Source organism: Sciurus vulgaris (genome assembly GCF_902686455.1).
Source record: "Sciurus vulgaris genome assembly, chromosome: 4".
In the NCBI taxonomy this organism is placed as follows: domain Eukaryota; kingdom Metazoa; phylum Chordata; class Mammalia; order Rodentia; family Sciuridae; genus Sciurus; species Sciurus vulgaris.
Genome location: NC_136464.1, coordinates 38,954,676 through 38,980,256, shown reverse-complemented (window position 1 = coordinate 38,980,256; position 25,581 = coordinate 38,954,676). Strand labels below are relative to the sequence as shown.

Sequence of the window (25,581 nt, the reverse complement as noted above, 5' to 3'; positions counted from 1 at the left end):
AAAAAACTACTCCTAATATCAAACTTAATGGTAAAAGTCTAAATGGTTTGCCACCTAAGAAGAGGAGCAAGACAAGAATATCTGCTTTTGCCACTTCCATTTACCATTGTACTGAAGATTCCAGTCAGTGTAATAAGCAAGAATATGAAATAAAAGCCATCTTGCCTGCAAAGCTATAAAATTGCCTTCATTCACAGATAACATATCTCTAAGAATCTGATAGAATCTACAAAAGAAGCTATTAGAACTAATAAGTGAATCTACTAGCAATGCTGCAGTATGCAAGATCAATATACAAAAATATAGTTCTAAATATACCAGCAATGGGGAATCAGAATTAGAACTTTAAAATACCATTTACAATAGCAAAACAACTGAATTATTTTAAGGATAGATCTGACAAAAGTTATGTAAGGCTTACAATCTGAAAACCAGAAACACTATGAAAAAAATAAGAAACGAATACGAAAAGATATACAAGACTCAATATTGTTAAAATGTGAATGAGTTTTCAGTGTCTTGTACAAGACTTTCTGTGAGTCATGTCTTTATTTCTCTTGGGTAAATGCCTTCATGCTAAATATCTGCATTATATGGTAGGTGAGTGATTCTTTTTATAAGATATCATCAGAACTTTTCCCAAGTGACTATCCTGCTTTTTAGTCTCACCAGTGATGTATGAAAGTTCCAGTCTGGGGTGAAGTGGAGGTAGGAATTGACTAAACACAATCATGGGCAACTTTTTGGGGTGCCAGTTGTTTTATACCTTCACATGAATGTATTTGTCAAAACTCAGCAAATGTGTACTAAAACTTGTGCACTTGAGTATGTAAACTTTATATCACAAGAAAAGTATATAAATATTGGATATTAGCTAATGATATGCGTATTGAAATACCTAGTATGAATTGTACTAATGTTTGCAATTACTTTGTGATGTAAAAAAGAGGAATAAAAATAAGATAGATTGGTGGGTAAATAAAAAACTATGTTCTGTTGTTCTTTTTACTATTTTTTAGTCTCTATTTCTGCTCTGATCTGTTATTTCTTTCCTTCTGCTGACTTTGGGATTGGTTTGTTCTTTTTCTAGTCCTTTGAGGTATAAAGTTGCTTATTTGTGATCTTTCTTCTGTTTGAATGGAGGTATCTATCTCTGTAAACTTCCCTCTTAGCTATATTGCATCCATTTTGGTATGTTGTATCATTTTTATTTGCCTTCAGGTATTTTCTGATTTCTCTTTTGAGTTCTTCTTTGACTCATTGGCTATTCAAGAGTGTATTTTTTAGTTTTCACATATTTGTGAATTTTCTAACTTTCCTCTTGTAATTGACTTTTAGTTTTACATTACTGTGGTTGTGTTACTGACTGCATGGTGTTACACAGCTGCTGGGGGTCCTAGGTTTTTGTCTCTCCAGCAGGATGATTCAGTAGAAACACTCAGACTTAAATATGCAGTTTAAGAAGCAGAGGTTTGTTGTTTTATAGCAAAGCAAGAGTACAGATTACAAAGTACACTCAAAGGACGTAGAGTAGTCTGTGCCGAAAGGTGATGAGCACCTCTATCTACATCTGACTATTCTAATGCCAGTGAGGATGTAAATTAGGTCCCTCCTTTTCCTGCTAGGGCATTTGATTGACACCTACATGTTAGGTAACTCTATGCCCAAGCATCAGCACTAACCCATAACCATGTAAGCAGAGCCTGTAAGAGGGGACAAAATCATGATGTAAATGATATTATAATGAACCCCAGGTCATTTGGGGACACAATTTTTCAAGTACTGCATATGCCTAACATTTTTAATATAAGAGGAAGATGGTTTGTTCCTCTATTTTCCTCCTAATGGAAAGTCAGTCCTACCAGTTAGGACCACAGGGACCTAAGGAATATACTTGCAGAACCACAAGGGGTCATTCAGCACCCCTCTCATTTCTTCCTGTCCCTTCTAGCAGTAAGAAAAGATACTTGATGCTTTAATCTTCTTAACTGTCTTAAGACATGCTAGGAACCAAATGGGATGACCTCGTTTGGTTCCAGTGGGAGTACACTTCTGAGTCTACTGCAGCTCCATTAGCTCAGGTCAGTGATGCTGAAGATGGCCGGAACCTCAGTGGCTAAGGCTGCAAGTGTCTGCAGCAAGTTAGAGAGAGCTATTAGAGTTTTCCTGTCTGATTTTCTCCCACCAGGAAATTCTTAGCACTTTCCCTCTGAGACCGCCAGGTCATGGCTCACATGACCAGTTGAAGAGGATCAGGAAATTGAAAAGGAAGGTGTGAGTACCCTCAGGGATTAAGGTTGGGAAGACCACATTTGCAGTCAGTGGAATATAAGAGATCAGTGTAGGACTGGATCCCCTGCCCTGTGAGTGGAATTCTTGGGAGGCAATTGAGATCCAGACTCCCAGCAGAGATCAGCATCTGTCAGGATTTAGGGGTGTGTTTATTTAATCTCTCCAGAGCAGATACCACCCAGAAAAGTCCCTAAGACCTAATTAGACCTAAGCCTCTGCCACCAGAACTCCCTTCATAGAACTCTGCAGCAGCTCCACCCTGGCAGTGCATTGATCTGATCTGTCTGAAAAAAATTTCCAATCCATATTACCTTCCATCTGTCCTACCAGGAGAATGTGAGGGTGAGAGACAATGGAATAGCTAATTAGCGGAGCAGACAGAACACACATGACATGAAGTTTGCATGGTTTTTGCCCCCTCCTACCAAATTATAATAATAGCATCGAAGATCACTGATCACAGATCATCATAAGTTATATAATGATGAAAAATTTGACGTACTGTGAGAATTCCCCAAATTTTCCCCAAATGTAACACTAAAACATGAGTAAGCACCTGCTGTTGGGAAAAAATGGCACCAATATACTTAGCACAGGGTTGCCCTGAAGCTTCCATTGATTAAAAGATAATAATGCAGTATATGAAGTGCAAAAAGTGAAGCACAATAAAATTAGGCCAGTATGCAGACAATAGGAAAAATACTCTTTCTCCTTGATAGAGAGCTAAGATTATACTCTTTTAGAGCTCTCAGAGTCCATCTCCTCTGCCATTTGAAGGTACCAGAAAAAGGAGGCCAAGACATATCATAGAAGCTTAGAAAAAAAGGCAGAGCTCACAAAGAGTCACATGATTAAGCTTCTTTATATTCCTAGACTCATCCCTGTGCTCCCAGCTATGAGGCAGTCATAGCTTACCTTCTCTTTTTGTCTTTAACAGTCTAACTCAAACTCTGGTCACACACTAGTAAGTACTTACTTTCTTTTATTCTGTTTTAGAATATTATATCTAGCAGGGGAGAGGCAAAAAGCAAGAAAGAAGAAGCTAAGTTTATGTCTATGTTGGTATTGTTCTTTCCTCTAGTAATACTTTATGTAGAATTTTATTGAGCTCATAGTTCTGGATCTAGGAAATTCAAGAGTATGATGCCAGCATCTGGCAGGGGCCCTTGTGCAGCATCACCCAATAATGAAAGTCAGAATGGCTAGAGAGCACAAGCAAGATGGAACTCACTTAACTCACTCCTTGATAACAGCATTAATATAATCATGAGGCTCAGTCCTCATAATCTAGTTACCTCTTAAACCTTCCATCTTTTAACACAATGGCGGAACGGGATAGTGAGCCCATGGAGAGCATTCATGAAAAGAATCACACTTCTTGATCAAGTGGAATTTGTCTCTGGGATGCAAGGATAGTTCAATGTACACAATTCTATAAATGTTACATACTACAAAAAATGATTATCTTATTAGATGCAGAAAAAGCAACTTGATAAATTCTAACATCCTTTACAATTAAAAATACATTCAAAATTAGAAAGAGAAGAAACTTCAACACAATAAAGATTATATGTAATAAGTTCATAGCTAACCATGGTTTAAAAAGTGGAAACTTTTCTTCTAAGATCTGGAACAAGACAAGTATACCCACTATTGCCATTTCTATTCAACATAGTACCAGAAGTCCTTGCCAGGACTATAAGGCAAGAGAAAGAAATAAAAGACATCAAAATTAGAAATCAAGAAGGTAAACTGTTATTTGCTGATAATATGGTCTTGTATATATAAAGATCTCTCTCTCTCTCTCTCTCTCTCTCTCTCTCTCTCTCTCTCTCTCTCTCACACACACACACACACACACACACACACACACTACTAGATATGATAAATGAATTCAATAAAGCTGCAGGAGTTGCAGGATACAAACTCAACACCCAACGATAAAGAATTACAAATTAAAATAAGGAGCTACCACAATCCACTGATCAGAATAGCTCCAATACCAAACACTGATAATAACAGTATGTTTTGCAAATATTGTCTCCCAATCTGTGGCTTGTCTTTTTATTCTTTCAACAATGTCTGTTAAGAGAAAAAAAATTAAAGGGGAAAAAACCTAGTATGTTTGAACATAAAAACTCAATATTTATTCAGGTTGAACAACTAATTAGACAACATAAAAGAGAGAATTAATGGCTTGAAATAAAAGTGACACACTCCGCAGAATGCATTACAAAGAGATTGAAATATTCCCCCCCCCCCCAAGGTGCTGGGGATCGAACCCAGGGCCTTGTGCTTGCAAGACAAGCACTCTCCCAACTGAGCTATCTCCTCAGCCCTGAAATTTTTTTAAAAATAAAATAAGAATCAAGAAGGACAATGTGAGAATCAAAATGTTCATTTGTGTTTTTTGGGGGGGTTGGTTTACATTTTTTATTTGTTCAAATTAGTTATACATGACAGTAGAATGCATTGTGACACATCATACATAACTTCTCATTCTTTTCATTATACATGAGGTAGAGTTACACAGGTCATGTAATCATATATGCGCATAGGGTAATAATGTCTGATTCATTCTACTATCATTTCTACCTCTACACCCTGTTCCCTTGTTTCATTCCCCTTTGTCTAATCCAAAGTACCTCCATTCTTCCCTGGCCCTCCCTCCACTTATTGAGAATTAGCATCCGCATATCAGAGAAAATATTCAGCCTTTGGTTCTTTGAAACTGGCTTATTTCCCTTAGGATAATATTCTTCAGTTGCATCCATTTACCAGCAAATGTCATAATTTCATTCTTTTTTAAGACTAAAATTCCATTGTGTGTATTTCTCTACACTAACACAATTTCTTTATCCATTTATCTGTTGAAGGGCACCTAGGTTGTCTTCATAGCTTAACTATTATGAATTGAGCTGTTATAAGTATTGATGTGGCTGCATCACTGAAATATACTGATTTTAATTCCTTTGGGTATAAACCGAGGAGTGGATAGCTGGGTCAAATGGTGGTTCCATTCCAAGTTTTCTGAGGAATCTCCATACTGCTTCCCAGAGTGGTTGCACCAATTTACAGTTCCACCAGCAATGTATGAGTGAACTTTTCCCCAATATCCACACCAACATTTATTGTTGCTTGTGTTCATAATAATTGTCATTCTAACTGAAGTGAGATGGAATCTCAGGGTAGTTTTTATTTTTTCATATATCTGTTAATGGATTGTTTTTCTTCTGTCAAGTGTCTGTTCAATTCCTTTGCCCATTTATTGATGGGGTTATTTGTTTTTTGGTGTTAAGTTTTTTTGAGTTCTTTATATATCCTGGAGATTAATGCTCTATCTGAGGTCTGTGTGGTAAAGATTTTTCTCCTGTTCTGTAGGCTCTCTTCACGTTATTGATGGTTTCCACTGCTGTGAAGAAGCTTTTTAGTTTGATTTCATCCCATTTATTGATTCTTGATTTTACTTCTTGTGCTTTAGAGCTCTTGTTAAGAATGTCAGTTCCTAAGCCAAAAAGGTACAGATTTGGGCCTACTTTTTCTTCTATTAGGCTCAGGGTCTCTGTTCTAGTGTCTAAGTCTTTGATCCACTTTTTTTATTAATTTTTTTTAGTTGTAGATGGACACAATATATTTATTTATTTATTTATTTATTTTTATGTGGTGCTGAGGATCCAACCCAGTGTCTCACACGTGCAAGGCAAGAACTCTACTATTGAGCTATAACCCCAGTCCCCCAGATCCACTTTGAGTTCAGTTTTGTACAGGGTGAGAGAGAAGGGTTTAATTTCATTTTGCTACATATGGATTTCCAGTTTTCCCAGCACCATTTGTTGAAGAAGTTATCTTTCTCCGATGTATGTTTTTGGCGCCTTTGTCTAGTATATTATATATATAATTATATATTATTATATAGTTATAATATATAATATATTATAATATATAATATTATATAATTATAATATATAATAATATATAATATATTATTATATATAATATATAATAATATATAATAATATTATTATATATAATATATAATAATATATAATATATAATATTATATATAATAATATATAATAATTATAATATATCATTATATATTAATATATAATATATTATTATATAATATATTATATATTATTATATAATGATATATTATATATATAATTATATATTATATAGTATAATGTGGGTTTATCTCTGTGTCTTCTATTATGTACTTTGGTCTACATGTCTGTTTTGGTGCCAATACCATGCCATTTTTGTTACTATAGTTGGGTAGTATAATTTAAGGTCTGGTATTGTGATGCTTCCTGCTTCACTTTTCTTGCTACGGATTGCTTTGGCTATTTTGGGTCTCTTATTTTTCCAAATGAATGTCATGATTCCTTTTTCTATTTCTATGAAGAATGTCATTGGGATTTTAATAGGAATTGCATTAAATCTGTATAATGCTTTTGGTAGTATGGCCACAAAATGTCCATTTGGAATGCATAAAAGAGAGAAAAAGACAACATGGGAAGAATAATGTTTTATAGACACAATATTCAAAGATTTCCCAGAAGAAATGAAATATACGGATGGTCAGATTCAGAGCGAAGAGCACAAAAGACAACCTGGCATGACATGGACCAGCTGCAGTGTTCCAAAGCACAGAAAAGATCTTAACACCAGCAAGAGGAAGGCAAAGTTGCCTCCAAAAGACCAAAATTCAGATTAACATTAGTTTAGAAGAGCAGTAACGGGGGTAACATAACTGTAGAATATATTCAAAGTGCTGAAAAACAATCTAGATTGTGAAACCCAAGAAAATTTTTTTCAGTAATGAAGGTGAGGCCAAGACATTTCTAGAAAACAAAAACTGAGATCTTTTCACTATTTTATGGCACACATTAAAAAGTGTATAGTATGACAAGACAAGTAACTAAAACAAAATAATGACTTCATTGCACATTTTCTTATTTCTTAGGTCAACTCTATGTGAGATGGCATAATACTTTTAAATGGCCAGACTGAAATAAATATGCAACATATTTCAGGTCCTTCAAACCCCCAAATTTGTATTTGATTTTTGAAAGAGTTTCGATCGAATCTAAGAGCATTTGGCTTACTCTGCACTGAAAAATATTTAGGCACATAACCAGAACTGGGACTCAGGGTTGTCTGATCACATGCACAACAAACTGGTGGGTAATTTGTTTCCCTGCTTGCTTAATTTTGTAGGTGACCTGGTGATCTTTGTACAAGTGCCTAAGTAGAAAGGCCAAGGAAATGATCACAGTGTGAGACCAGTCTCACATCAGGTCCTCTTTTACCTAGCATCTGCACCTGGAATAGATGTTTGGCAGCCAATTCAAAGCACCTGTGAAGACTAGCTGCACAAAAACACTGGCAGTAGTAGTCCTGGGGAAATCCCCCCTTGTGGGCTTCTTGGGCAACAAACCCTAATAAGAGTCCAGAACAGATGAATAATGGGGGATGACTATAAACACATGTGAAATCTCAAAAATAACGGAAGGAGGACTTGACCAACAGCAGACTGAGATTCTGCATTAAACAAGGGGGCGGAAGTGAGTGAATAGTGGTAACACCTCTGCAATTGTATATGCACACAATATGCAGCTAGGACATAAAGCACTGTCAGGGTATTTTTCCTACAGAGAATTCATTTGCCACTGCTCACTGCACCAGACCACAGTCTTCCTTCTTGATGCCCATGTCCTGTTGCTTCTACCAAAGATGTTTTCAATTATTCCTGGAAATCAGAATGGAGGAGGAATCAGGACACTGACATATAGTGGCACAGCCATCATTTCTGACCTTCCTGGGTAAAATCAATTACAATTAAATTTCAAACCAATTTAAAAAAATAAGAGTACAATGAATGACCACACCCCATGAATGAAAAAAATAGGAGAGTGAGTCTACAAGGGAAAAATTGAAGGTCAGTGCAAGAAAGTACAAGCGAGAGCAGAGAGGAATGAGAAAAAGCAATGAGGGAAGAAGCAGAAAGAACATAAACACAGAGAGGAAGAGCACAGCGAGGGACTAGGAAAACAAAGGACCCATGAAGCTGACATGACAGTAGGCAGGAGTCCTCCTCCTAGACTCCAGCCTAGGAGTCAGGAGTCAGTGGCTCCTCCCAGACTCCAGCCTCAGGAGCAAGACACACAATGAGTCTTGAGAAAATGGTTCACAGAAATCAGCAGGGATGTGAAACAGATGAGCTACAGCACAGAGCAAAAGAACCCAAGACCCACTTCTTTGGTTTATAAGCTTTGCCAGCTTGCGGCCAGCATTCTGAAGTTCTGCCTCTAGATACAATAGCATAATCTACTGAGGGCTAATTTGGAGTAATTTGTTATTTGGAGAGTAGAAAAAATGACTATTGTTTTTATAAAAGTATACATTCTTGTAAAACTCTTCTAGCAATATTGAATAGTGGACAAGTAGAAGAAAATAAAGATATAAAAAGTACCCAAATCTTACCAACTGGAAATAGCATTACTAATACATGGTGGACATCATTCAGACCAATCAGTTCAATCAATCTTGACATATATATAGATTTAGGTGTGTGTATCCATATATGGATACACACATGTATATACATATATACACACATACCTATAAGCACACACATCTCTGAATACAAACTCACATATTTACATATATATCATATACACAAAAGTATGAACAGATGAACACAAGGATACAAATCTAGAAACAGATAAACTGATTTTATAAATTAGATTTATAGTGTATTTTTAATAAAATGTTTCAGTGACAATGTTGAATAAAAATGGTGAAAGAGGGCATCCCTGTCTTGTTTCAGTTTTTAGAAGGAATGCTTTCAATTTTTCTCCATTTAGAATGATGTTGGCCCTGAGTTTAGCATATCTAGCTTTTATACTGTTGAGGTATGTTCCAACTATCCCTAGTTTTTCTAGTGTTTTGAATATGAAGGGGTGCTGTATTTTGTCAAATGCTTTTTCTGCATCTATTGAGATGAACATATGATTCTTGTCTATAAGTCTATTTATGTGATGAATTAGGTTTATTGAAACAACCTTGTATTACTGGGATGAACCCCATTTGATCATGGTGTACTATCTTTTCTTGGGGGTGGGGTGGTACTGGGGATTGAACTCATGGGCACTCAAACACTAAGCCACATCCCCAGACCTATTTTTGTATTTTATTTAGAGACAGGGTCTCATTGAGTTGACTGGCTCCTTGTTTTTGCTGATGCTGGCTTTGAACTCTCAATCCGTCTGCATCAGCCTCCTGAGCTGCTGGGATTACAGGGGCGCACCACCACACCTGGCTTGCATATCTTTTTAACATGTTTTTGTATGAGATTCAACATGTCCTTGAAACTCTAATGAGAAGAAACAAATTAAAGGGACATGAATAGGAAAAGAACTCAAACTATCACTATTTGCAAATGACATGATTCCATATTTAAAAGATTCAAAAAATTCTACCAGAAAACATCTAGAACTAATAAATGAATCCTGCAGAGTAACAGGATATAAAATTAACACCCATATATCAAATGTGTTCCTATAAATCAGTGATGAATCCACTGAAAGAGAAATTAGGAAAACTACCCCATTCGCAATAGCCTAAAAAAAAAAAAAAAAAAAAAACAAAACTATTTGGGAATCAATCTAACAAAAGAGGTGAAAGACCTCTATGATAAAAACTACAGAACACTAAAGGAAACAGAAGACCTTAGAAGATGGAAATATCTCCCATGCTCTCAGGCAGAATTAACATTGTCAAAATAGCCATACTACCAAAAGCATTATATTTAATGCAATTCCTATTAAAGTCCCAATGACATTCTTCATAGAAATAGAAAAGGAATCATGATATTCATTTGGAAAAATGAGACCCAAAATAACCAAAGCGATCCTTAGCAAGAAAAGTGAAAGCAAGCATCACAATACCAGGCCTTAAATTATACTATACAGCCATAGTAACAAAATGTCATGGTATTGGCACCAAAATAGACACATACACCAAAGGAACAGAATAGAAGACATAGAGACAAACCCACATAAATACAGTTATCTCATACTAGACAAAGGCGCCAAAACACACATTGGAGAAAAGATAGCCTTTCAACAAATGGTGCTGGGAAAACTGGAAATCCATATGTAGCAAAATGAAATTAAACCCCTCCTCTCACCCTGCACAAAACTGAACTCAAAGTAGATCAAGGGGAACAGGGGTTATAGCTCAGTGGTAGAGCACTTGCCTTGCAAGTGTGAGGCACTGGGTTCGATCCTCAGCACCACATAAAAATAAATTAAAAAAATAAAGATATTGTGTCCATCTATAACTGAAAAGAATATATTAATAAAAAAAAGTGGATCACAGACACTAGAACAGAGACCCTGAGCCTAAAAGAAGAAAAAGTAGATCGAAATCTCCACCATGTTGATTTAGGAACTAACTTCCTTACCAAGACTCCTAAAGCACAAGAAGTAAAATCAAGAATTAACAAATGGGATGGAATCAAACTAAAAAGCTTCCTCACAACAAAGGAAACCATCAATAACATGAAGAGAGAGACTACAGAACACCTCAGAGAGAGTATTAATCTCCAAGATACATAAAGAACGCAAAAAATTTAACACCAAAAAACCAAAAACCCCATCAATAAATAGGCTAAGGAACTGAACAGACATTTCACAGAATAGTCCATCAATGAATACATGAAAAAATGTTCAACATTTCTAGTAATTACAGAAATGCACGTGAAAACTACACTGAGATTCCATCTCACTCCAGTTAGAATGGCAATTATCAAGAATACAAGCAACAATAAATGTTGGCAAGGATGTGGGGAAAAAGGTACAGTCATACATTGCTGGTGCAGTTGCAAATTGGTGCCACCACTCTTGAAAGCAGTATAGAGATTCCTCAGAAAACTTGGAATGGAACCACCATTTGACCTAGCTCTTCCATTCCTTGGTTTACACCCAAAGGAATTAAAATCGACATATTGCAGTGATGAAGCCACATCAATATATATGACAGCTCAATTCACAATAGCTAATTTTGTGGAACCAATCTAGATGCCCTTCAATAGATGAATGGATATAGAAACTGATATATATACAGGATGGAATATTATTCAGCCTTAAAGAAGAATGAAATTATGGCATTTGCTGGTAAATGGATGGAGCTGGAAAATAGTATGCTAGGCAAAATAAGCCAATCCCAAAGAACCCAAGGTCAAATGTTTTCTCTGATATGCAGATGCTAATTCACAATTAAGTGGCAGGGGCAGGTGCCTAGGGAAAAATAGAGGTACTTTGGATTAGACAGAGGGGAGTAAAAGGAGGCTAGAAGGTATGTGGATAGGAATGATAGTAGAATGAATTGGACATTATTATCCTGTATCCCTATATGCATATGATTACACAATTGGTGTAACTGTATCACATACAATCAGAAGAATGAGAAGTTATACTCCATTTATGTATGCTGTGTCAAAATGCATTTTATTGTCATGTACAACTAATTAGAACAAATTTTAAAAACTATTAAAACATTTCAGGGAATCACATTATTTAAGCATTTATCTAACTTACATATATAAGGGTAAATGCTAAGAGACAAAGAAAGGAAAAGGAAAAATGTATAAAGCCCAGACAATTCAACTTTGGTTCCCTGCCATAATGAGCATGAAGGAAGAGAATTCCTTCTTTTGTTCCTCATTCATTTTTGATAACAATGTGTTTTTTACAATGCATTTCAAAGCACAAAATAGGGGCCTTGGTAGTCAAAGTGATTCTCTGCCTAATGTGGCCTCAAATATGAACTTACTACTTTGCCTACTCCCCAGCTGAGGAACTGGTCACCTCCTCCAAAGCTAGAGATTTTAAACTGGCTCTGTTGGACTCACTAAGCAGTGATTTTTCAATGAATAATGTGACTAGATATAATGTTCACATCCTGGGACCATTTTAAAGCCTGTATCTTGAGTGCAAGGTTATTTTTCCCTGTGGATTTTGTTGTAAATTTACTACAAGATACTGATGGGCAACTGAAAAATTACTAATTCTTAAATCGAGATTTATATACAAGAGATTTTTATAAAAAGTCCCCAATACAAAGACATAGGTTTATTTTTAAAAACTGCTTGGAATTCTTTTTTAATTGCCTGTTTCTAGCTATTTTTTACTAACATGCTGTGAGAGATAGAAAATTAACACTTATACTTTCTTTCACCTTCATTCCCACTATTTATTAGTCATATAATGATTTTGTATTGTCAAGGTTTGTCTCATTACAGTGTGTTCAATGTAAATTCCTGTTTCCATGCGTTCTACCACTACTCCACACATCATGACATCCTCATTCATCTCTGGATGTCTGAATTTTGTCAAGCAGATATTTCAGGATTGGCTCATTGAGACCATGTAACTTAAAATCTGCTTCACATTTGCTTGAATGACCAAGCTACTGAGATATTGCTTCAGTGTCTTCAGGAAATGATTAGTACTATTAAGAAGACTGGGGCCAAATATATTTTTCCCCTGTATAAGATTTTCATTTTCTGACCATTGAATTTTTCTTCCTAAAATTCAGTAATTTAACCTAGATATATCTTAATGCCAATTATCCTACATCAAGCATTTTATTTTTTTCCAAGATGAACTTTTTTATCTCATATTTTGTTTTTATTTAGTTGAGAAAGTTGTTTTATATTTTTGTTCAATACTTTTTCCTATATCTAAAGGTACATAGTAGATGTGCAACACTCTTCAAAAATGCAAATGTTTGAATACTTTCCTGTTCCATTTACTCTATTCTCTTCTTCACAAAATCTATCCCATATGTTGATTATGACTTTTGTCTTCACTTTGCCTGTTTTATAATCTCTTAAATATCCTTGTCGTTTCCATTTGGTTTTGATTCCTCAAAGTTGTCCAGCACTCTTACCTCTGGCTGCTTTCCAAATTTACACTATTCCTGTTACTTATAAAATGTATTTCATCTCTATAATGTCTTTAATTTCCTGCAGTTCTTCCCTAAGTTCTATTAACATACTCTTCATTTCTTGCTTGATGTATTATATTTATTTCTCAGAAGCTTTTGAATTTTTAGAGAAAACATTGCAATTTTTAGAAAGTACACAGATTTATTGTCTTCCTATATTTTAGGTAATTCTTTTTTAATCTACTTTTTGTTGTATGCTTTTTTTAAATTTACAGCTTTTAAAGTAAAAATAGTGATTAATCTTTTAATAGGGCCAAATATTAGCTAAGGAATAATGTGGGAGGGGTAATAATTTGTGGCTATTATCATTGTATATTCAGTTTATTGTTGTGGGCACAATCACACCAAGTCTGCTACTACCTGCAAGGTGGGCTAGAGCTCTTGTATGATAAGCTAACAGTTTTAATTAAAATACAAGGAAAGGACCATTTGGACACCTTCATCTGCTGTATAAAGGTGCTCATCACCAACATTCCTTACTGATAAAACATTAAAAAAATGGAATATATATGTGTGTGTGTGTGTGTGTGTGTGTGTGTGTGTGTATAGAGAGGGAGAGAAAAAGAGAGAGAAAGAGAGAGAGAGAGACAATGAATCTGTTCTGTGAACCTATCCCTCAGAAATAGATTCCCCCTTTTTCCAATCTTCCAGAGGAACAAGAGTTCTGGAGGTATTAATGCCTGCTCAGTGTTGTTCTGTATCACCGTGGAATATTTCTTTTTCCCCAGTGAGATAGTGAAATGATAATGAAGACAGTTGGTGAATAATAAACCCAGGGATAAACAGGGGCAAAATTAGTTAGAACCAAAAAATTGTATTACTGAGAGGGATTTGGGGAGAGAAAGGGGATGACTCATACTCAAAATTATGCAGCAAGCAGAGTTAAGTATATAAGAAATTCTAATATTTGGATATGCAGTTTAAGTATGGCAGAATTTCAGAACTGATCTGTGCCACTAGGCAGACAATAAATTAAGCTCTGATTATACACAGTCATCCTCCCAACTTACATTTCCAGGACCTACACAGAAAAGCCAAAAGCAGATCAAGGATTCAAGTCACAGCCTTGACTGCTCTGCTCCTCCCCCAGAGGCTGCTAGTGCTGTTTTTGTGAAGCTGGCAATTGGGAAGCCACAGTGCATTTGCAGCAGGAGCTGAGGATGGTGAGGCCAATGTGGAAGTTGGAGATCAGAGGTCAAGAGGGAGGACATGGCCAATACAGTTGGACAAAGGGCAAATTCATAAGAGGGAGACTTCATGCTTTGCCTTGGGGGTTTGATGCAGCTAACAGTGAGATCCTTTCTATATTGTGAGTATGTGAGCATAACTGCCCAGCTCTTCATTCTGCTACTAGTCAAATGAGTCTCAGACAGTTTGTCAGTGAGGGGTCTCTTTTAGAGAAGCTGCCCCTGCCACTGCAAACTACACTAGCTCCCCTGCCTCATTTCAAGAGTCTCAGTGATTGCCTGAAACCACAAATAGTCCAATCCTTATATATACACTGTTTTGCCTCTGAGAGTTTAATTTTAAAATTGGACATAGAGAATAACAAAAAAAAAAAAATACATCATTGGAAGACATTTTAATAAAAGTTACTTAAAACTTATGAATCATTTCTTTCTAGAATTTTCCATTCAATGGTTTTGGAACTGAAACTGTGGAAAGTGAAACACTGTGAACTGTGTCCTGACAGGAATTATAGGACAGGTCTACAGCATGAGGGTCTTTGTGGCTCCTGCTCTCAGGTTCCTTCCTCTTTGGGTGAGAATACACTTTGAGGCAGGAATGACTTACAGATTACAGACTGGAGTTGGGGCCATTTTGTAGTTTCCTTGAACATGACAGGTTTTTCTTTTTCTTGGTTTTCATTCTTTTTATTGCTTTTGATGTGTTTTAAGGGAGGAAAGAGGATTAAAAATGCTTTTACAAAGACACATGCTCTGGTATAGATAAGAAACTCCAAAGGCACATGTGATATAGGTTTGTCCCCAGATTGTTGCTACTGGGGGGTTGTAGAACCTTCAAGAGGAGTGGCCTAGTCAGAGGTCTTCAGGTCACTGGAGCCATGTCCTCAAAGAAGATAATGAAACCCAGCCCCTTCCTTTTCCTCTCTGTTTTGCTGCCAGCCATCAGGTGAACAGTTTGGCTCTGCCAGGTACTGTTATGCACTGCCACAGGCTCCAAACCATGGACTGAAACCTCTACAACTCTAACTCTATTTATAAGTTGATTATCTCAGGTATTTGTTATAATGCCGGAAAGTTTACTAATACAACATATTTAACCAGAAAGTCATAAGTTTGATTTACTATTTAGCACATTTTTATTATAATTTAGTGAATATACAGAGGAAGTTTTACGGTTTAGAGCATGGAGTCTCAAGTAAGTTTAAATCCTGCCTCTATCGCTATGAACTCCTGGACCACTGATTTAATGTTTCTTATTCTTCAGTTTCCCCATATGAAAAATAGAGGTAATAGGATATCATTGATTAATTTATTATGCTCATTAAGTGAGCATAATGAGCCCATGACCTGGAGAATTTTCTTCTCTCTCTCTCTCTCTCTCTCTCTCTCTCTGTTTCTATCAGACTTTTAACTTTTTTGTGTATAAACTCTCTATTCTATAATATACATTATATGACTATTTAGTATGCATAGTTGAATATGTGAAGCAATGTTTACTTCATGAGCAATCTAAAGAATTTTGAAGAGCAGTTCAAACTGGTAATAATTTTCATTTTTTATACTGACACTGAAAACTAACCCCCACAGTAAGGTAGGACTCCGTCAACAAATGCATTCAAAGGATCCTCATGAAGATTAAATGAAGTAACACCCACAAAAACACTAAGCACTGTGTCCAGTATTCGAATATTCTTTTCTCCACCCATCTCCCAAATCTCATATGTGGACTAACTTCTCTAACAAGTTCTTCTCTATCAATGGTAGGTGCAAGTCTGAGATCCAATGAATCAATAGAATTATAGAAGATGCTTCCTTTTCTATGATCATTTAGGGTACTACCAAATTTGAATGTTGTTTGAGTGTGTCCCTCAAGTGTTCATGTGTTGAAGGTTTAGTCCTTAGTGTAGTGATGTTTGGAAGTAGTGTGGGCATTTTTTGGCAGTAGGTCCTTTTGGAATGTCCCTATGTCACTGAAGTCACTACTCTTAGAAGGGGTTAAAGTAGTTCTACTGGAACCACGTGGTTAGTTCTCAAAAGAAGGTGTTATAAATCAAGCAAGACTGACCCCTCTCCCAGTCTCTGGCATCCTGTGTCAAGATGTATTCGCTTCCCGTCACTCACGTTTTCACCACTGTGACACATCCGTCATGAGGTCCTCACCAAAGCTGAACTGATGCCTACATCATGCCCTTCAGTCTCTAGGTCTGTGAGCTAAATAAACCTCTTTTCAGATATTTTGTCATATTAGCCAAATACAAACTAAGGCACCTAATGACCTCATTGCTGGAGTCATCTCTAAAGTCAACTAAGGAAATTAGCTAAAGACACTTTCCAATAACACTTAACTGGTCTTATTTTCTTTTACTTGAACTTTCCTATTTTATCTTTAAACAATATCTCAAATAATTAGAACAGAAATCTAAACATGTCACCATAGACATTATGTATCTTCAAAGTTTCTGATTGGCAATTTGAAACAATGTCAAGACAATTCAGTTTCTTGATTTCTTTCATATAGCAATCACTTAAATAATGGAAACAAATTTTCTAAGTCTTATCCTTCCTTATTAATTCATAATTATCCAATCAATTGAAGTGCTTCCCTGTACTTTTCAACCATAATATAATAAGTGCTTTAATCAGATAAGTTTAAAGTTTAATCAACTAAGACTTCTACATCTATGGAAATGTTTTAATAATCTAAATTAAAATCACCTATGATGATTCACTCACTAGTCTCAATAATTTTTGGTATTTCCAGGAGGGGCACATGCCAGGGTTAGTCTTCATAGCTTGGTATTGTATTAAGCCAATATCGTTTTTTTAAACACAACATAAATTGCATTTTAATATCTCTACAGATTTCCATATTGACAAGAAGAAAGCACAGCAAATTTAAACAAAATTGCCTAGTGTCGTTAACCATTTCATCTCCATATTTTAAGAATATGAATTTGCTTGTTTAAGAATCATCTGACAGAAATACTATTGCTTCTATTTTGAAGGTCAGGTGGGCTCCATGTCATTAGAGCCTGTGGTGAACCAGTCAAGGTAAACACAAATTGTTTGCACTTTGGAAATGATTCACGCTGTTGTAAAATTCAATTCGGGTGTGTGCACGTGTGTCTGTTACAGAAAAGCAAAAGAATATAAGTAGGTAGGCAGGAAATTACAAGTAGGTAAATTCAGGTCTACTGAATTATCAGAGGCAAAAATCTACTAAGCCAGGAATCTACCCTTCAGATGGTATTTGATATTACTGTGAACTGATACTTTTTTCCAATTATACATCCTATTAATATTTGGGAAATGTATAAAATAATAATAAAACTTTCACATCACTATTAAAAAATGTACTTACCTCTAAAATTTCAAAATATAGAAAAGTATAAAAAGGAAACAATAATCAATATCCTATAATGTCAATATTCAAAGTCGTCACTTTAACCTTTGGATGTACACACATATATATGTGCATATACATTCATGTACAAAGACATATGCATTTAAGTGTTTTCAAATTAGGATTGTACTACTGTATATGCAGTTTCTTACCTGTAGTTCTTCACTCAAAATGGTACCATTATTTTCCTTTCCATATTGTTGACTATATTTCCAAAACATATTTACTGATAACTATTGCTATTAGATAACAAACTCCATAAGCATTGGGAGTAAGTCTGCAGTGTTCACATAACAGTAACAAACATACTATAACTTAACCATTTTTCTATAGTTTGACATTCAGGTGGTTTCTAAGTTACCACTGCTATAAAAGTTACATTGTTATTAATGTATGAACTTTCCCAGATTCGCCTTTTCTCTGACAGCTGTTTAGATGCTCTCTCTCTTCCACCTTCAAAGAAAATTCTAGTTTCTAATAATTCTTTGAGCTTTCATGATGCAGAGTAAGAAAGGAAGAGGTGAAGTGAAGTAAGAGCTGTGTGGGCTAGGACTAGAGGAGGAAATTGCTGAGATTTTTGGAGGATAAGATGTGATAATAGCTGTGTTATAGAATAAAATGGGATAAAAAATATTGCAGTGGTCTGTGTAACCTCTTCACTGAGTTTTTAAAATGCATGTACAGAAATTGAAGTGGAGTCAAGCTTTTTGCCTGCCGATATCTATGCCTGAGTATTAGGGTACTTTAACTTCTGAAATCTGAAATAAAGAAACCCCAAATCAGACTTAACACCATTAAAGTTGATTTTTTTTCACCCCTGTCTCTGCAATGGGGTGTACATTGAGTGGACATTATGTGATACTTAGGAAACTCAGATCCTTCTAGGTGGTGGACATCCCACAGGGTCTCTGAGTCCACCAGGGGTCCCTCCACATCCTGCCCATAGATGAGGAAGCAGAAGAGCATGGAAGAGTCCGTAGGAGGTGCAATGGGCCTCTGGAGGTGACAGACATCACTTTTTCCCCATTCCAGTGCCAAGAACTCAGTCATGTATTCCCCACCTAGCTGTAAGAGAAATAAGAAAATGCAGTTTGTTGTGTCACAGTGACAGCTAGTCTCTGCTATCATTCCCTGTGCCAGAAGGTCTTGACACAACTGCTACAAGGTGTCAGTGTGTTCCCCTGGCCAAATGATGGACCCCAGCCCGGGCAAGGCTATTGATATAGTCTTCCCAGGTATTTGAATCTTGCATAAAGAGAAAGAAGGATGGAAGTGAATTGGAGTTGATTCACCCTGATGATCATGCCCTGTCAATCTCTTTTTTTTTCTCCGTAACCTGAATACCACTTACATACAAGCTAGATGTTCAGCTTTTCCTCCATATCCACAATCTACCCACATCCTTCAATAAAGTCCTTTTTTGCCTAACTTAGCCACAACTATTTTTTGTTACTTATAACCAAAGGACCCTAGCTAATACAGAACTTGATTTGAAATTATGTTTGGTTGTTATCATAATTGATCTGTTTCTCTGCTTACTACATCTCTTTTAGATAGTGGCTTTATACGCTTTACACAAATAATGTTGAGATAAATTGATTTCTTCACAAATCTTTACTCTCCTTGATTATTTTCTTAGGCCAAATGCCTAGACCAAGTATGTTTTAATATACTGCAATGCTAATAATGTACGTAAGTCATTTAATATCAACATAAATCTTTTCATAAGATAAGAATTCCAGTTTAGCTTTAGAGGACAATGTTTTCTTCCAGGCCCCAGTGTCAAGTCTCTAAGCCCAGCTACTCAGAAGGTAGAAGCAGGAGGATCACAAGTTCAAGGTCAACCTGGGTGATGAAGTAAAATCCTGCTTCAAAATAAAATTTGAAAAAAAGGATTGGAGTTATAGCTCAGTGGTAGAGAGCATTTGCCTAGCATGTGCCAGACCCTGGGTTCAATCCCTAGTGTTGAAAAAAAGGAAGAAAAAGAAAATTGTATATTCGCCATTATGAGTAATACAAACACAAGAACACACCATCTAAATGTTAATGCTAAAGTTAGATGAATGAAGCTAATCATGAGTGAACAAACCGCTGCACAAATTGCAGATGCAGTATAAGCTTTCCTAGAGAGGGATGTCCTTAGTTGAAGGAGGGAGGGAAGAAGAGGAGACAGTGTCATTCATTAGTGCGACCTTCTGCTGCGTATTCCGCTTTAGCAGCAGTTAGCTCAGGTCTGGGTTTCTGTGGAACCCATTTCTCCCACCTGCCACCCCTCCCATCCTCATTTCTCTACCTATACACTGTGACGTCTCTGAGCCTCCACAAACCACCAGGGCATCGTAAGTTTTACCTACATAAATCAGTCATGTCTTTATGAAATTGCTCATGAGGTCTGGCTGTCACACAGGGACACATTATTTCAGAAAGGATTTGCTTGTCTTCTTGGCTTAGGAAAGAAAATAAGAAATTTGGGGATACAGACATTCATGCATTTTACTGAAAGAAAAAGCTTTTCTGAGCCTAGCACACCTAGGGTCATTCTTATACAATAATATGTTCAACTACGAAATTGGAATAGCTGCCGTCTTTCACAATTTACCTCAGGTGTGACCAACGGAGTCCAAGGTTTGTTACTGCCCTGTTTGTTGTACTAATGGAGAAATACATTCTTTATTAAAATATTGCCAGTTGTTAACTATTATTTAAAATCAAAATATAATATATAGTTGCACATCTGTATCTGCAGATTCCACATCTGTGAATACAAACAACTGGTATTGCGTCAGTACTGAACACGTGCAGACTTTCCCCAGACCATCATTCTCTAACCAATACAAAATGACACTGTACACGAAGCATTTACATTGCATTAGTATTATAAGTGATCTAGACAGGATTTACAGAAATTATAGGTAAATAATGCCATTTTATATAAGGGACTTGAGCACCTGTGGATTTTTTGGTATCCTTGGGGGTTCCTGGAATCAATCCCTTATGAATATAAGAGAAAACTGTATAAAGAAGCACAAACATAAAATTAATCAAAGGGAGAAAATTTCAGCCAAGTAATACGAAAGTGTGAACGAATAATCTTGTTAAAATTGGATGGAAAAGCTTTGTTAATTCGACACCAAGGTCAGAAATAAATGAAAGTGCTTTTAAAAAGCCACCTCACAAAAAGGCCTGGAGAACCATTTTGTGAGAAAATTTATAAACAAATAATATTTATTTACATAAATAAATTATTTTACTGAACCCTAGAGATAAAGGAATATTTCCAAATAAGTATAAATAACATGACATTATTCCCAAATCTAATTAAGCAAACAAAACAAAGCTACTGACAAATCTCACTTATGAATATTGACTCCCCCTAAAAAAAGAGCTCCTAGAGAAAAAAACATTAGGAAATAGAATTAAATGACACGCTGAAAGTATATTAGATTGTCAATAAGTGTCATTCTAGACTTAAAGGATAATTTAATAATAGTAAGTAAATTAACATAATATACTATCTTAGCTGCCCCAAACATTAGTTTAATTCTAAATCTATTCCTGATTTAAAGAAAACAAATTGTGAAATTGATTTGGATGGCTACTACCTACATATTATTAAAAAATACATTCGCAAATCTAAAGCCACCATTTTACTTAGTGGAAAAATAATGGAAGTCTTTCCATTTAAGTCAGAAATAAGATAAGGATGACTTAGATCATCACAATTATGTCATATTGTTCTGAATATCCAAACCAATGCAATTAATTAAGAAAATAAAAGGAGGAATACAAAATGAAAGATACAAAATTATCATTGCAGCTAATATAATTTTATATAATTTATAATTTTCTGTGACCATCGGGGGGAAAAAATGAACATTTCTGAAACTATTAAGAATCAATAAGGTAACTATTTTCAAAATAAGTACATAAGAATGCAACTGTTCTTTTCACAAAGCAATGATTACCAGTAAGAAAACCACATTTGCAACAGCAACAAACAACAAAATACCACATAAGAAAAAAAGTAAAAAGAAATATACAGTACTACAAATTATTAAATTCTACCAAGAAATATGAAATAATGATTGAATAAGTGAAAAGACATACCTTATTTCTGGACAGGAATATTTGGTGTTGTAAAGATGTCAATTCTCTTGAAAAATTGACTATAAATTATATGTAATCCTACTCAAAATCCCAACAGGGCTATTTTAGAATTTAATAAAAATGATTTAAAAACTCACCCATGATGACCTAACAAAATTATGAAAGGGGTAGGAGATAGGGACACGCTTGCCTTTTTGGATAACACCTTGCATTTAGCAATAATAGTAAAAATGGCAACACCAATGGTACAGGCATAGGAAAAATCAAACAGAGAAGAAAATACCAGAAGCACCCTCAAGTATTAGCAGAATTTAGTGTATAATGAATGCGACATTTCTAATCACAGGGAAATGGTGATTATCCATTAAATAATTTGGGGCAACCTCGTTAGGGGAAAAATCCACAAATTAAATTCAAAAATTAAATTTCACAAATTAAATTCCAGTTAGATTAAAATTTGCAACAAATATAAAAAATGAAACAAAAAAATTAGTAACACTTTTAATGTAATACAGTAGAACAAGTTTTTCTGAACTTGTCACCAAAGCCAGAAACTATAAAGGAGATAAATTTACGTAAGCTTTTAAGATATTTCTGCAGAACAAAAATAAAATACCACAATTACAGACGTGTGAAAGACATAGAAAAAAACTAGTAAACTACACATAAAAGCTCTTCCAAATTCATTGTAAAAAAAAAAATTGTCCTTAAGTCAATTCACAGAAGACATTAAAATGGAAAAAAAATACAGGTTCTGTTTCATTATTTTCTAAAAAACAAATAGAAAAGAAATATTTTAAAAACATAAAGCCGACATCATATGAATAAAAAAATAGAAATTGGCAAAGGAGGAAGAAAGTATTTCATCAACCATAGCCTATTTTCTAATAACTGTATGTGTATGCTCCTTTTGAAGTTGATTTTCTCTGTATGTAAACATCTCATACTTGTTTTTAGATCTTTGCTTAGCTTATCTCTATTGCATTTAGAAGAAGAATATTTTGATTTTTCCAAAAGTTTGTATGTTTATGATTAACTATCAATATGGGACTGTATTTAAAATAAAAAAAAACTATTTTAAGAGCAAAAAAAAGTAAGTTAAATCTCAAATACAAAAAAAAAAAACTGTTGATGAGTATGAATCGATACAACCTTTCTAGGAGGCAGTTTTGTCAATCACAATTACAATAAATGTTGTGTTTTTTAAATAATCAATTATAAATAAATCCTATTTGATCCAACAATCTCATCTCTAGAAATTTTCCACAAAGAGATAATTACACAATAGGGAAAACATATGCTTACATATGCCTACTGTTTTGTTTTTAAAAACTAAATTAAAAGTACAATACAAAATATCCCTCATTAAATAGTTCGTTAAGTAAATGAGCTAGAATGCTACCATTAAAAAAATAAGTATATAGCTTTTTATCTATCAAGATAAAATCACAAGGAGGGCTCAAGAAGGCAGAACAGAGATGGTTACTTTCCACACTGCCCCCAGCCCAGGACCCGGAAAGAAGACAAACAGCTTCTCTTTAAAGTCAATTAAAAAAAAAAAAAATCCTACTGAACTCTCAGAATGGCCTAGGTACACACAAGGATTGATAGAATAAAATAAAAACAAGGAAAGCACAAAAAAAACCCACCGAGCACCATCAGCGACTGCCGATGGGGATCCACTGCGGCCAGGTCGAAGAGACTGAGAGAGCCCACATTTTGGGTGGCACCAGGGTGTGTCTTGAAGTGAGGAGGATGGCAGCCGTGGACACTCAGCCGATCCAGTTGGTGAACTGCACGCTGCTTTCTCGTGAGAAGGATGCTGCGCGTGACTGCGCAGAACAGTGTCAGCGCCATCTTTGTGCTACGGCGGCCGGCAGGTGTCGATCGGGTAAGGTCGTAGTTACCCATGACCAATGAAATGCAGGCAAGGTCACAAGTGTTCTTTAAATTACTTTGGGGGGTCTTCATTATGTTAGGGTAACTGGCGCAAATATTCATGAGAGACACAGCTCTGAGTTCAAGCAAAGGTTTATTGGCAGAGAAAGTCTGCCAAGCTGCCCCTCTGCAAGGGTCAGCATCCAGCAGAAAAAAAAAAAAAAAACAAAAACAAAAAACTCAGGGGTCACTTGGAGGAGTTAAAAAAATAACCTATCTGGCCCAGTGATTGTTATTTGGCATGGTACTGGCACCAGAATAGACAGGTAGACCAATGGTACAGAATAGAAGACACAGAGACAAACCCACATAAATACAGTCACCTCATACTAGACAAAGGTGCCAAATATACAGTGGAGAGAAGATAGCCTCTTCAACAAATGGTGCTGGGAAAACTGGAAATCCATTGTTGAGAACATGAAATGGACATTTAAAAAGAAAAACAATGGTTTTCAAAATGTAGCTTAAGATGTGCACTTGTGTCAGACCTACCAAAGGTAATAAAGCTGGAGGCTATAAAGGAAGTGTTCTTATGTGGAGTAATGATAATAATGATCACAAAAACTCTGGAGTCCACAAATTTGTCCTGAGTTAATTTCAGTCTGATATCATAGACCTACAAATCTTCCTAACCTCCAACATTGATAAACTTGTTCTGTTTTTCACTGATAAGATTATGAGTTACTGTCATGGTTTTCAGAGAATGGCTGAAAAACTAATTGCTTTTGTGCTAATTGTTTACAAAAAAAAAAAGTAATGCTTTGCTGTCTTGTTTATTGTTGTCTTCACGTGATTCCTGCCCTATGTATGCCTTGTTCACTCACCTGTCACCTGCCACTATGGACTCTAACTTCTCTGAAGCTGAATACCCTTAACTATTCACACCCCACATGGTAGAGAACAAGAACTTTGGGTTACTTTGCCCAGCTTCAGCCCCTTTCAGTAGGAGGCAGTTTGGAGATGTTGTCACCCATTTTTACATAAAAATGGAATGTAGAAAAGAAGAGTGGTTTCTATGGTTTCTTTGCTTAGTTTTTGTTTGGAACATCTATCCAGTGGTGACAGCAGTGTGTTAGAGTCACCCAGAATTATTGTGTTGTGGTCTATTTGATTACTGGCATTGAGAAGGATTTGTTTGATGTACATGAATGCACCACTGTTTGTGGTGTAAACATTTACGGTCGTTATGTCTTCCTGATTTATGCTTCCCTTAAGCAGTACGTAATGTCCTTCTTTATCCCTTCTGACTAACTTTGGCTTCAAGTCTACTTTGTCTGAAATAAGGATGGAAACCCCTGCTTTTTTACTGAGTCCGTGTGCATAGAAGGTTTTTTCCCATCCTTTCACCTTTAGTCTGTGGATGTCTTTTTCTATGAGATGAGTCTCTTGAAGGCAGCACATTGTTGGGTCTTTCTTTTTAACCCATTCTGCCAGTCTATGTCTTTTGACTGATGAGTTTAAGCCATTAACATTCAGGGTTATTATTGTGATATGATTTGTATTCCCAGTCATTTGGGCTTATTTCTGGTTTTTAATTTGACTTGTTGACTTAGGACCAGACTTCCTTAACAAGACCCCCATAGCACAAGAAATAAAAGCAAGAATCAACAAATGGGATAGAGTCAAACTAAAAAG

General features: G+C 35.7%; 1 protein-coding gene across 5 annotated transcripts in view; it reads right to left on the bottom strand.

Moving 5' to 3' along the window:
• LOC306660131 (uncharacterized protein) overlaps nucleotides 1–24,433 on the bottom strand; it is a 309,182-nt gene extending 284,749 nt beyond the window's left edge. For 4 of the 5 annotated variants that reach the window (XR_013763549.1, XR_013763550.1, XR_013763551.1 and 1 more), the window contains exon 1: nucleotides 23,658–24,433. Coding sequence is in view for 1 of the 5 variants with exons in the window: in XM_079138279.1 (XP_078994405.1) it covers nucleotides 23,658–24,009 (352 nt within the window). In the remaining 4 variants the exon portion in view is untranslated. Of the gene's footprint in view, nucleotides 1–16,731; nucleotides 18,967–23,657 lie in introns of those variants that run through there. The other variant, XR_013763552.1, reaches the window with a different exon arrangement.
• Between the last annotated feature and the right edge of the window lie 1,148 nt (nucleotides 24,434–25,581).